Below are 14,938 nucleotides of genomic sequence, written 5' to 3' on the forward strand. Positions count from 1 at the left end.
AGTAAGTAAGTAAGTAAGAATGTTAGTTTATGAGTCAATGATTAGAAAGAAATCGATTACGTCAACATTACATGTTGAAAGTGTAATGAGAAGCGTACTTATTATTCCAGTGTGAATAAAATAGGCTTGAATTGATGTTTCCATTTACGAATTAGTTGAAAGGACCAACAGTAAAAAGGACATTAAAATGAAGTTGATCAAATATTATGACAATTACATAGCAACAAGTATTCATTTAATTAGATGTTGAAAGACATTGCATCGAAATAGGAGTGAATAAAGACAGATGAACAAAGAATATCCAAAATAATAATAATAATAATAATAATAATAATAATAATAATAGATAGATAGATAGATAGATAGATAGATAGATAGATAGATAGATAGATATACTAATGTGTTTTTTTCTTATTGTTTAATTCATGAGTCGAGTAATGCTAAACCACCATGGAAAACCTAGATTCACTGGAAGACCATTTTGTCCTAATATGGGACTCCTCTGCAATCCTCATCCACGATCTCGCTCACAAGATTCGAATCCAGGTGGATGGTAACTCAATTTCTTGGATTGGTTGTTGTTGGCCATTAACACTGTTGGATGTCGGTCTGAAAGTTAAGATGTTCGTGCGCAAGACCTGAGGTCCTGATTTCGTATACCACGAACGGAATCGTAGATATGAACTGTTTACGAGTCGCATACTAGAACTAAATAACCACTATAGTTGTTTCAGGTTTTCTATAAAGGTTTAGCTTTAATCGACTAATGAATTCAACTATTAAATTACTACAATCTCCACAAAACCCCCGTTCTGTTATTATTCTGTTTTTCTTTCTAAGTCAAACAATATACTACTTATTTACTTATTATTATTATTATTATTATTATTATTATTATTATTATTCTAATTTACCATTTATTGTCTTTCAATCATTCATTCATCATTTATCTCAATGAGTAAACACTCAATGTGTACAATTTACATATGAACTAATTATATAGATATACATATCATCATTATCAATGTTCAATATACATAATTGTACATTGAATAATATACGTGTCAATAGACACACAAAGGCGCTCATTTGATTGTTTATCCTTTCATTTCTTCTTTATTTTTTGTTCATCATCATGATCCCAAATATCCTTCTTTTCTTTATGGTCTCATCTCTTTCACACAAAGAAAAATATCCAAAGATGAAATGTATTACAATTCGTTAGCTGGTTAGTTCATTGAAAGGAATTCAACTATCTAACAAATTTCGATTAGGTCTATGCACACACACACACACACACAGAATCACAAGAATGAATATGGAAACCTAAGAAACAAAAAAAAAACGGGAAAAAAACTCCTCAAAAAGAAGTTTTTCAATGATACTTACTCATTCAAGTACTTGTATCAAAAGTGGATTTATTTTAAATAAACAAAACTAATCAATTAATGAATAAGATTTTCCTTATGTATTAGAAGTTCTAATGAGAAGCAGTAGTGACCAGTGAAGTTCAATCGGGTTCGTTGTGAGATAGTAAATCACTGATGACAACTGTAGATATGTCAGTCAATGTTGTGGATTAGTTGAAATTAGACATTAACACCGTTGGATGCAGATTTAGTGGTCTAGTGGTTAAGCGTTCGCGCGTGAGACCTACAAGTCATCGGTTCCAGTCCCGCGAGGCAGGATCGTGGATGTGCACTGCTGAACAGTCCTACAATAGGACGAAATGGTCGTTCGATGCTTCAAAGTATTCCATGATGGTCGGGCTTCAAATGACTCATGATCTCAACTGTTGAAATTTTCTTTATGCCTACACTTATTATTCCTCTTTTTTATTTTCTTTTTTTCTTGAATAACTAACTACAACTGAAACGATACTCACACCTATTTTTTTGTTACTTCAGTTACGTAATCGATATTCAATTTTATTTTAGATGTTTTTCTCTTTCTCCAAAAAATAAATACAGGAAAACAAACAAACAAACTTCTGATGCGTTTTGTGGATATTATAGTAATTTCAATGGTTAAGATCATGAGTCACTTGAAACCAGATCACCATGGAAAACCCAGAAGCACTGGACGGTCATTTCATCCTATTGTGGGACTCCTCAGCAGTGCGCACCCACAATCTCGCCTCCCGCGGGGGCAGAACCCAGGACCTACTGGTTTCGTGAGCGAGCACTTAACCACTAGACCACTTAGCTGGCCGGCATCCGACGGTGTTAATGTCTAACTTCAATTAATCCACTAAATTGAGCGACATATTCACCATTTTCTTCAGTGAGCCTCACAGGAATCCCACAATAGGACGAAACGGCCATCCAGTGCTTTCACGTTTTCCACGGTGGTCTAGCTTCAACTGACCCATGATATTAACCATTGAAACAAACTTCTATCTGAAATTTATACTGATTGTGATGTCGTTCAAGAAGAACGATGAAAGCTTCATGAATAAATCATCTAACTCATCCATCAAAAACAAACAAACAAACTAGAAATAACACTGTAAACTAAAGAATAGTACATTTTGTATCATACAAGATAAGTAATAAAAGGAGGGAAAAAAACTAAACGATGATTGATCCGATCCATATATGTATCTATTGTGAAGGGGTGCAGTGAAAGGATGAATAGAGACAAAAACTCTTTAATCTTTCAATATTATAGATAAGAACATTCTCGATGATGATACTTGACCATCATGAGTTTGATTTAATTATCATGCCTTCTTTCTTCTTTTCTTTTTCCTCTCTTTCTCTTTCTTTCTTCCTTTCTTTCTTCCCTTCTTTCTTGTTTGATATTCTTTTCTGATGAATATAGTAGGTACTTGAAGTGTAACTCATTCAATATAGATAGTTACATTCTATTCAAACAGATATACACATATCAACAATGATAAATACTTTAAGTTATATGCATATATTTCATTAAGAAAAAGATAACGACTGTATTTACAAATCTTTATCTATCCGGTTTATATGATTGACTTTCTTATTCTACAATGATCGATGAATAAGGAAGATCAGATGAAAACGTAAAGGTGAGGACTAGCAAAGCAAGGGCTGCATTTTTATAATTGAAGAATATATGGAACTCAAAATAACTGTCTGTCAATCAATATCAAAGTCACAATCTTCAATATGAACGTCAAAACAGTCAGTTCTACTATACAGAGCTAAAACTTGGAGAACTATTACAACCATCATCAAGAAGGTACAAGTATTTATGAGTAGTTGTCTACACAAGATACTCAACATCCATTGACCGAATACCATCAACAACAGCCTTCTGTGGGAGAGAACAAATCAGCTTCCTGCTGAGGAAGAAATTAGAAAAAGACGATGGAAATGGATAGGACATACATTACGGAAATCATCAAACTGTATCGTGAGGCAAGCCCTAACTTGGAATCGTGAAAGGAAGGGGAAAAGAGGAGGGCCAAAGAACACATTACGTCGGAAATTGCAAGCAGATATGAAAAGGATGAATAACAACAGGAGAGAACTGGAAAAGATTGCTTAGAACAAGGTTGCATGGAGAATGCTGGTGAGCGGCTTATGCGTATCCACGAGGAGAAACAGGCGTAAATAAGTTCGTAAGTAATTTCTCTACAATATTGACAATCAAAAACTAGAGATTCAGTTCTACTTATTTAGGTGGTTACCACAAACAGATATATTGTTTTATTCTTTTTGAATAGATGTAAGTATACTACAGCATGTTTCTGTGAAAACTAAGATAGTAATAGTAGTAGTAGTAGTGGTAGTAGTAGTAGTAGTGTGAATAGTAGTACGATAACTTTGATGGTTTCATAAAATGTGAAAACTATACATTAAATAATTCATATGCAAATCTTCCATCAATGGTCAGAAACTTCATCATCCCTTCATTACTATTACAACTAATCTCTCTTTACATTCCCATTCTCTTCGATTCGGTCTTCACAATCTTCTGCCACCAGTTGTTTCACTTCCTATTGGAGTTACATACTACTTATCCCTGAATAAATAAGTAGCTTACACCACATTATTAGTAGAAGAAGAATAAATAGTTTATTAATCTTTAAACGTTAATGTAAAAAATTTTTTCCTTCACTTTGAAATTCTATACTAATAGACAACAGTGAAATCTGAACCTTATTAACAAATCTCAGTGGTCTGATGGTTAAGCGCTCGCGCACGAGACTGATAGGTCCTGAGTTCGAATCTTGCAGGGGGCGGGATCGTGGATGCACACTGTTGAGGAGTCACATACTAAAACGAAACGGACGTCTAGTGCTTACAGGTCTTCCATGGTGGTCTAGTTTCAACTGACTCATGATCTCGACTGTTGAGAACAATATTGTTTGCTTATATTGATGTTGTCCTCATTTTAAAGGTGACGTTCGAAATTCCACTGTTAGTTGCCAACCGAACTTGATTAGAAATTGTTGCTATGATTAGTGAAACATACAAAACACATATTCATCCATCAAAGTGTAATCGATTAATTAATTAATCAATGCAGAGTAATTGTTCATGATTATCAGTCTGGTTTATATACTAAGTTCATAGTGTTCAATGTATATTATGATGTACAACTAGTTGGTATACTGTTAACTATGTTGATAAAAATGTAATCACATTCAATGAAGATTCAATGTATAATCTGTTTAATGAGATTTCTGCTGTTGTTACTGTTGTTGTTGTTACACAACATCACTGTGTGAGAAATGGACTATGAGTACCGGTTAAATCATGTTGAACTATAGAGACTTGTTAGTTTGTGACCGTAACTAGACGTGATAAATCGTTCAGAGATCATCAGTTCTTATTATAATTACAAATACATCTTGTTATATCCCGATGAGAATAATGAATGATGACGTTTGTGAACTATTTCTGAACGGATACGATACTTGTTTCTGTTTATTGTATTATTGTTACGCAGTTTAGTTGTGCATATTCATGTTCCTCCTTTTATAAGGCTTATTTTGACTTATAGATGATTATGATCCGATTGACTGTTCTTCATTTATGTCCAGTCTATTCATTACAGTCTCCCACATTCACAACCACATTTGTCTAGATCTTGTACAAATGTGTATTTTGTATTTAATGGTACGATGTGGTCTGTTTTGCTGGTGTGTATAAACCCAGTATGTTTGACAGAAATGATTCATATCACATAGGCTGAGATTTGTGTTGTCGATTGAACAGGCAGTGTTATGCAGGAAGCATGATCGATAATGACTGAAGACTGCTCGTACTTCAATCATGCGTCATTGGTAAGTAAGTAAGTAAGTAAGTAAGTAAGTAAGTAAGTAAGTAAGTAAGTAAGTAAGTAAGTAAGTAAGTAAGTAAGTAAGTAAGTAAGTAAGTAAATAAGTAAGTAAGTAAGTAAGTAAGTAAGTAAATAAGTAAGTAAGTAAGTAAGTAAGTAAGTAAGTAAGGAAGGAAGGAAGGAAGGAAGGAAGGAATGAAGGATGGAAGGAAGGAAGGAAGGAAGGAATGAAGGATGGAAGGAAGGAAGGAAGGAAGGAAAGAAGGAAGGAAGGAACTCAGAAGCTTACATGACGAATAACGTAGATAAGTTAAAAACACTTATGAAAAATTGGTTAAATATTAAAGTATTACAAAAACATTTTCATGAATTAATAAAATAAAAAAAGGAATAAAATAATCCCTAATAGAATAAACTAATCCTCTTCACCCTCTTTCATTGATTTTTCCCACCATCCCATCCCATCCCAACCCCATCCCCATCCCACCCCACCTATTTATTATTTCTTCATTTACTCGTTAATATAAATGATCAAGTTAATTTAATTTAGAAATAAATACATCGATCAGTTCAAAAAAAGAGAAATGGTTCCTTGTTCCGAATTAATTTTGCTTTCCTTTTTTCTCTTTTCTCTCTCTTTTTTTAAACATAATCATTATTATTATCTCTAATCTGGACTATTCTAATGATCTTTTTCTTTATTCTTGTTTTTCTCGTTGATAATAGTTTCTCTTTTTTTTCTGTTTTTCGCTCATTTTTTTCGAACTTTTCACCTAGTTGATTAGTTTTTATTTCTTTCTTTCTTGGAAACTTTCCTCTTTTTTCTTGTTGTTGTTTCTGTTCTTGTTGTTGTTGTATGAATTGAAGTTTGTTGAATAAAATAAAACTGTTTTCTGTTAATTTTTTTTAATGATGGTGCCCATATCAACTAGTATAATAACAACATAGAAAACACTGACTCAATCACATTTGATTGAGAAACAGTTTCCCACCTGGAACAGGTAGGAACTTTCATATATCTGTGTGGTATCATCGAGGAAAAAGAAGAATTGAATGAAGATGTTAAGGTAAGGATTGACAGAGGAAGGACAGCATTCCTACAATTGAAGAACATATGGATTTCAAAACAACTGTCTGTCAATCAATATCAAAGTCACAATCTTCAATACGAATGTCAAGATATTTCTACTATACGGAGCTGAAACTTCAAGAACTAATACAACCATCATCAAGAAGGTACAAGTATTTGTAAGCAGTTGTCTACACAAGATACTCAATGTCCGTTAGAAGGGTACCATCAACAACAGCCTACTTTGAAAGAGAACAAACCAAATTTCAATTGAAGAGGTAGTCAGAAAAAGACATTGGAAGTAAATAAAAAAACACTGCGGAAATCATCAAACTGCAACACTAGGTAAGCGCTAACCCGGAATCTTGAAGGGAAGTGGAAAACAGAAACGTTAAAGAACACAATACGTCGGAAATTGTAAGCAGTTATGAAAAGGATGAATAACAACTGGAAAGAATTAGAAAGGATTTCCCAGGACATGGTTGGATGAAGAATGCTAGTTGGCAGCTTATGCTTCTTCACGAAAGGTAACAAACATAAGTAACATTACATCAAGATGTGTATAAGTGGTTGAACTTCACTGATCACAGGTTCCTGATAAAACTTTGTAAACGCCCTCTTAAAATCAATCACCAGTTGACGCATGTTAATCAACAGTATGGAGTTATGGAATAAGAATCCATAATAAATGGAATGTTAGGATGAGAATTACAGGGGACAGTGAATGATGGTCATAGAATATCGTGGATTGATTTGAAGATGAACTTTTGCACCGCCGGATTCCAGCTTATTAATTCATAGTTGAAGTGTTCAAGCATGAGACTAAAGATTCTTAGTTTGATTTCTGATTTCAAATTCATAGATACGAACCACTGAAGAGTACCATACTATGACAATAATTCCATTCAGTGTTTCCAGGTTTTGAATAGTTGTCTTAGTTATATCAGATTGGCTAGCAGTGGGATCCAGGACGCGCGTTTCGTCCTGTTTGTGACTCGTCAGCCGGATGTACCTGCACCCCAGGGTTGATGTTCACTCTGGGACTCGAACTCAGTACCGTTCGCTTCAAACGCCATCGCGTTATCCACTTAGCTACTGAGTCCTATATCAGATTGTGATCTCAACTAATTATACTTTACTGAAGTATCCTTATTACATCATCATCAAATATAAAATGATAAAATGAGTTTAGAAATGTTCATAATATTCAATAATTAACTTTTACCTGGAGGTCCAGGTTTACCTTCATAAAATTTCATTTCATTACAATCAATTGAAAGACCACGACAAATATCCCGGAACATATCAATCTATAAAATTTTTAAAAAAATCAAATGGATACCAGAATGTTAGCGAAATTAGAACAGACAATAAACATGAAGTGGCGGTTTGGTTTAAGATCATGAATCAGTTGGTGATCCGGTAAGCGTGATCATGGATGCGTACTGTTGAAGAGTCCGACCATAGGACGAAATGGCCGTCCAGTGCTTCTAAGTTTTCAATGGGGGGGTTAACATCGACTGATTCATGATGTCAATCAAAATGAAATACAGTTCGTTTAACAATGGGTAACAATACTGTTAATAGAGTTGGAGATAAATTCTGAAAGTTTTCATCACGGACCGATCTTAGTTGAACAGTTTCGTAATCCTAGTATGGTACTCTTCAAAAATATGTGAACAAATACCCATCGATGACTAAATCAATAATCTCCGAGTCTTTTAGTGAGCACTTAACTTTTAAACCGCTGAACTATCATACATACGTAAATATTTCTACCTGAAATTTGTGCTGATGATGTCATTTAGAGGATAGCTGAAAACTCTACGACTAAACCATCCAACTCAGACAACAAAACTCTATGAAAATATTTCTAACATTTCTAACCAAGCCGCAATATCGTTCACTTAATTCCGCTAGGTCGGTAGAAACCTTATGCCTACAGGGTTTGAGCTCCACTTGTCACAGATGACCATTAAATCTCAAGGAATTATCGTGTAACTGTATGGGAAAAGAAGTCAGGTAGGAATGACTAATTTATTGTTTAGTGTACAATTACGGAGTGTGTTCATCAAATATGAAAATTATATATCAAAATATGTTATTTCCACATCTTCTTTGCATTGTCCTTTACATATATTATGATTATTTCAATTATGTTGTTATTACAATTGCTCTCTTTTTACATTCCTGTTCGCTTCAATTCAATCTTCTGAAGCTTCTTCTTTCGGGCATTCCACTTCCGATTGGTGTTGTAAACTACTTATATCTGTCAACATAAGTAGCATGCACCACAAAACCACTATACTGATCAATTGTTGTGCTAGTATAAATGTGAGTGTATTACACAGCATTTTCCTGTTCAGTAACCCACGTTTTTGCCACAATACCATAAAGGTAAAGCATCTAAGCGTAGTATCTCATATTACTGCTTACTCGTTGATGTTGGGGTATTTGTTTACGAGTAAAATTCACATTTAACGAATGAATTTATAGACCATTTTTTACTTGAGGACTTGCGTGTTTGGCTCAAATTACTGTTGCATTTGATGTGTGTTAGAGATGATATCGAACCCCTTCAAGGAGAACTAGAACAAATACGACAAACTACTCTAAATGACCTATTTCTGTCTACTACATAACTGTTATAGATCAAATGTGACAGAATCGAGCTGCGTACTGTCTCAATCATACCCTTTCACAACCACGAAGTTATTTGTGTCACTAACTCGTTCGGTCATTTATCTAGATATACACTGGATATATATATATCCACAGGAGCAGCTGAATTTCTAGATATACATGGATGTGGTGAAACCAAATAACTTATCGTTTAGATGAGGAACCACCATAGATTGACTAGGAAACGGTATACAGAAGTTAATTGCAGTAAAGTTCTTCCTCATTGCTTTAATTAGTCTATCTATTATGTTTATTCATGTAATCTGTTTCATTGTTATCACTGCTGAATATATTTAAACATTGTTAAATGACACTCCTTTCACGATACCGTCTGAAGAACATTCTCTACTGCAGTTAGATAATCGATTCAATGTTTGACATCGTTGGACTCTATCAGTCATACAAATATACATACATTTGTCATCATAGGTTAATTGATATCCCTTTGTAACTTAATACTTTAAGACTAAATTATAATCAGAGTATAATAATCTACCTATTCCACTAATATTTCGTCATCAACTTAGAATGCTGGTTGGCGGCCTATGCTCGATTGGGAATAACAGGCGTAAGTAAGTAAGTAAAGTTAGACATCATCAACACAATTAAAGTAACTAACTGATCCTCCATGAATTAAATTTAATTGGTAGAAAAAATGATAATTGTACGAATTCATTTTGTATTATTTACTTGAATCTTCCTATTGATGTTTAGGACTGCGAATGATCAGTTTGTCGTTGACATATGTACGTCCTATGAGGATTGCCTTGATAATGCTTAAAGTCACAAGCATTATAAACAGAGATGGATAGTGGCTAGCAGGACGTGCGTTTTGTCTCAATTGCTACTCATCAGTCTGTGATTTAAAGTATTGTCGACACAATCTGCACAGGATGCACATATGTCAATAATAGACTGATCGATTGCAGTCCGAGACATCAATGAAAAGATTCAAGCAAACAATACAAAATGAATTCAAACTTCACTTCATTGTACAACCTAATGACTATCAGAGCTCAGTAGCTAAGTGAATAATGTGATGACATTTGAAGCAAACGGTAATGAATCCGAGTCCCAGAGAGAAGAACATCAACTTTGTGATGCAGTTACATGCATCTGACGAATCTCAAGCGGGACGAAACGCCTGTCTTGGATTCCATCATTCATCTTTACTTATGATATTTGTATGTTTCAATTATTTTTCGTTCTTATGTTTACAAATCTAATTTACTAATGTCTTGAATGATAATCATAATAATAAATAATCATCTATTGAATATTGTTTCTTCCCATCTTACCAACACTCTCTTCAACCAATTCATAAATAAATAAACAAACAATGACCGCAATAAAGCCTTAATATTTCTCTTCAGTTATGTTGTGTTTTTTCTTTCGCCTTGGAAATGATTGTAAGAAATAAAATTAAATTTGACCTAAATTAGATTGTTGTGGTGGTGGTGGTAGCGGTGGTGATGGGGGTGGTTGTTGTTGTGGTTGTTTTTTTTTTGGTAGACCAACACTTATTCTCAATATTGTTCTTCTCTCTCTTTTTTTCTTCTTTTTACCCCCTCCTCCTTATCTAACCAGAACCATGAAAAAGAAATAAACAAATTTGATGTGTATAATTAATATAAGAGATAGAGGTCAAGTGGTTTTTCCAATCATTTTTTGTTTATTGATGATACGTTAATTAGTGTAAAGGGGGAGGGAAGGGGAAATTTGAGGGATTTGTAGAATTTTCATTATTTAAATTATGAAATGACCATAGATTGAACTGCCAGTGAAAACCTAGAAACATTTGATCATTATTTATTTAAAGTATGAGACTCCTTAACAGAGCTGGTTCTTGTTCAATCACCACAGTTAAGTAACATCGGGCCCGATCAACAGTTGCATGGGTGACCGGCTGGGAATACCGGGTGTCACTAACTTTTAAAAAAAACCTTAAATGCCCTGATATGACTAAGAGTGGAGATAGTCCACTCTTCTCCAGGTGTGGGTGTGTTTTACGAAATTAAGAGGGCGGAAAGCGAATATCCGGAACTTTAAACGGGTTGGTGAATATGAATGATCTACATAGGGGAGTTGGAAAACCCTGATTCTAAACCAATGATGCACATGGGCTTCAGGATTCTGGGGAAATAAATGGCGTATGAACCTTCAGTACATTCTATCGTAATTTAACTTTTAATCGACGTGTTAGTGAACTAGCCCTTTAAAATGACTCAGTTGTAACGTTTTCTAACATACAACTAGCTGGGTAATTTTACCGGAAGATGTATATACTACTTTTGATAACCTAGAACTATTGAATCTAACGGAGGCATTCAATCGATCCTTTTGTGTGGAGTTATCAAATTATGCCTTCAGGAGTAGAAATATTCAAAATATGATTATGGCTACTGGATTAAGGAATCACAGTTTCCGTATGACAAAGAAGAACCTGAACTGATCACCTCCTATCGGTTACATCTATTATCAGTAAATAATTTCAAGAATCCGGATATTCTATAACACTTGACAAGGAGAAACAAAATATAGGCTTTACAGTTTCTAATTTTCAAAGAAAAACATACTCTTTACGCTTATTGTCATTTTACCCTCCTCCTTTATCCGGGCTTGGGACCGGCAGTAGCCCCTGGAGGGACTCCAGGCAGAGTTTCACAAATTGTACTTTGTATAATAATGATACAATCCTAATTCGACATTATAAGCAGAGATGGTTGGTGGCTATCAATGGATTCTTCCTCTAGCTATCATCTGTCTTCATTTATAATACTTGTGACTTAATGTAGATATTAAGGCAGTTTATATAAGATGCAAATATGCTAAAAAAGGGTGATCATCAATGGGAAAATTCAACACAACCAACACAATCAGAATTTATTTGACTTGGTTTTATTTCATTACATCTCAGGTTGAGTTTTACTGAAAGGCATTTAGTAGGTCAGATTCACTTTAGGATAGCCTTAAAATAATTCAGTCCAATTCGTGTTGGGTATGCGACACTTACCCACCAAAGACAACAAAAGTTGATCGCACAATTTCATGGATATGTTGAAGTTAAACATTTAAACCGTTGAATGCTGGCTCAAAGATCTAGAGGTTAAGAATTTACGCGCAAAACCGAGGGTTCTGAGTTCGAGTCCGACGTGCAAGATCGTGGATGCTCACTACAGAGCAGTCCCATACTAAGACGAAATGGCTTTCCAGTGTTTCCACGTTTCTAATAGTGATCTAACGTTGATCGATTCATGATCTCAAACAATCTCCACAACACCATACTAACATACTATTCTTGAATCTATGTATTTATTTATTATTTATTTAAACACATAAATTATGGCACAAGAAGGCACCGAACAGATCTACGCCACTTAAACCATTCGATTTGTGCGAAAGCCCCAGTGCCCAAACCGAAGCAAGGAGTTTTCTTAGGGAGCCATACCTCGAGCCTTTGACCTAAAGGTCCGATCCACAAGACAGTGGAGCGACGTCTGGAGATGCAGTTCCATGGTAGCCAGTGACCAACAATTGGTTCATATGCCATTTGTTTGCTCAGGATCCTGGAGCCTATGTACACCATTGGTTTGGGATCCGGGTTTTCCAATTGACCTAGATAAATCCTCCACATCCACTAACACATTTAAAGCGTCGAACATTCGCTTTTCCTCCTCTCAATTTCGTAAACAACACCCATGATGCGAGAATGTAGTGAAAAGGACTTCTCTGTCAGTGGTTGTATGCACGTAGTCATATGAGAGCATTTGGAGAGAGGTAGAGCTGAATCTCCCCCACTGTCAGCTGTACCAGGGCACCTGGAAGCGAATCTATGTATATTAATCAGTTAATCATGTCAATTCTCAGATAATACACATAGACCGAAATAAATGATACTTAATTTCATTAACGGAAGTTGAAGTGTCATAAATTGAAAATATTCATGACAGTAAATGACAATTTGTAGAAACTTCCACGTATGTAATAAGTAATCAATTACATGATCCATTTAGATGGGCCACATTATACTAAATACCCTTCTGTATTTATCTTGTTCAGTTGACAATTATGTGTAATGGAGTTATTATGAAAGTAACGAATTCATTCATTCATTCACTCGTTCCTTCGTTCGTTCGTTCCTTTGTTCGTTTCTTCTAAATAGTCGAATAGTTCATTTTGAAAAGGTGAGATTATAACTAATGGATGAACCAATCAGATTTAAGATTAAAGGTTTCGGATTTTGGCGCGGAATTCATTTATTTATCCATTTGGCTAAATAGAGTTTTGGCATTATAGCTGATGTTAGTTCATGATGAAAATTCTAAATCTAATTTCTAATCTAAACCATCAATTATAAATCTTAATTCTTATTCTTCGAACTGTTTCATAATCTCAATAGTTGAAATCATGAGTTAATTGAAGCTAAATCACCATGAAAAATCGGGAAGCACTGGATGACCGTTTCGTTTTAGTATGGGATTTCTCAGAAGTGTGCATCCACAATCCCGCCCCTCGCGAGATTTGAATCCAGGACCTCTCAGTATCATGTGAGAGCGTTTAACCATTAAACCACTGAGTCGACATTTAACAGTGTTAATGTCATAAACCTTATTTAGTTTTACTAAATAGATTAACACTCTCAAGATCACTTTAGCATCTCATAAAGGTCGTTTATAAATTATAATCTCACCTATTAGAATTATTTATATCAACTATTAGCTAACTGAACATTTATTAATTTCAACGATTAATATGAATGTACCTTATGTTAAATGAGAGATACTACGCCTAACTCAGGGTCGGAAAAGTCGGAAAAATGAAAATTTCGCAAATGCGATAAAAATGATCTTGATGGTCTAGTTATAGTATTCCGACATCAGACAGTGGGTCTTAAGCGTTATTTAAGCCCTAACGCTTCAGGCTGGGGCTATTTCGCTTACTACCCTATATATGTGTTGTATGCAGTATAAGCTAAGCTATATGGCTATATAGAGCTGAAGGTCTCATATGAGGCTGGAGGTTCTCCATTGTTATTGTGTATGGTTCGGCATTGCATTAGCAAGCTTTGCTGACTGTTCATGCAAAAAATTGGTTTGCTGGTCAACCGATTTCATTCATACTGGTGGTTGCTTTTCAGTGTTCCTGAGGGCCATTGTCATTGGGACGTGCCGCCATTGCTAACATTAACGAGTTTGACTGTCGTGTAAGCGGAATAGGTCAACTTTGACCTGTTCGTGCTGCGCATAATTGATTCACGTGATCATTGATCAGAATAACTATACATGTGATGTGAGTGTGTATATGAATGGTGCGAATGGTCCACCAGGGTGCTTGGTACCTGTGTGGTTGCGCCACAAGATTGAGCTGTACTATTCAGATTGTAGCGTTAAAGCCTGTACGGTGTCTGGTTCCCCTGCTAAACGGGGTTGAGCTGTACTGTTTGGATTTTTACGTGAAAGTCCGGATGGTGTCTGGTTCTCCTGAAAACCAATGTAAACTTACCGTGGCCCACAAGGGTATATTATATAATATATAATTATGTTAAGTGGAATGTTTTGACTGTGTTATGTTTGCCGAATTGAATAGCTTGATTGAGAGGTTACCGTTGTTCTTCTGTTCAAATTCACTAACGATTATATTGAGGAGAAGCCATTGATGTTACTATCGTGAATGGCAATTAAAACATAAGGTTCAAAGTATGCAAATACAAAAAGCATCCATCTGATTTGTAAGTTTTACTGGCCTTCGAATATTGAACTCAAAGCAGATCAAACAAATGATCGTTATTGTATGAATACTGTCGAAGTATACATCCTGGCTATCCTCGTATATAATCATCGACTTAACTTGTGTTAGTGAATGGTACTGCGTCCGAATCTTGAAGTGAATATCAAATCTGAGATCCAAGTACATCCAGTTGAC

At 35.0% G+C, this 14,938-nt stretch overlaps 1 protein-coding gene across 1 annotated transcript in view; it reads right to left on the minus strand.

Moving 5' to 3' along the window:
* COL1A1_2 (collagen, type I, alpha 1) overlaps window positions 1-14,938 on the minus strand; it is a 42,523-nt gene that overhangs the window by 19,072 nt on the left and 8,513 nt on the right. The window contains exon 3 of the mRNA XM_012942925.3: window positions 7,560-7,644. Coding sequence (XP_012798379.2) covers window positions 7,560-7,644 — 85 coding nt within the window. The remainder of the gene's footprint in view (window positions 1-7,559; window positions 7,645-14,938) is intronic.

This window comes from Schistosoma haematobium, chromosome 7 (genome assembly GCF_000699445.3).
Source record: "Schistosoma haematobium chromosome 7, whole genome shotgun sequence".
In the NCBI taxonomy this organism is placed as follows: Eukaryota; Metazoa; Platyhelminthes; class Trematoda; order Strigeidida; family Schistosomatidae; genus Schistosoma; species Schistosoma haematobium.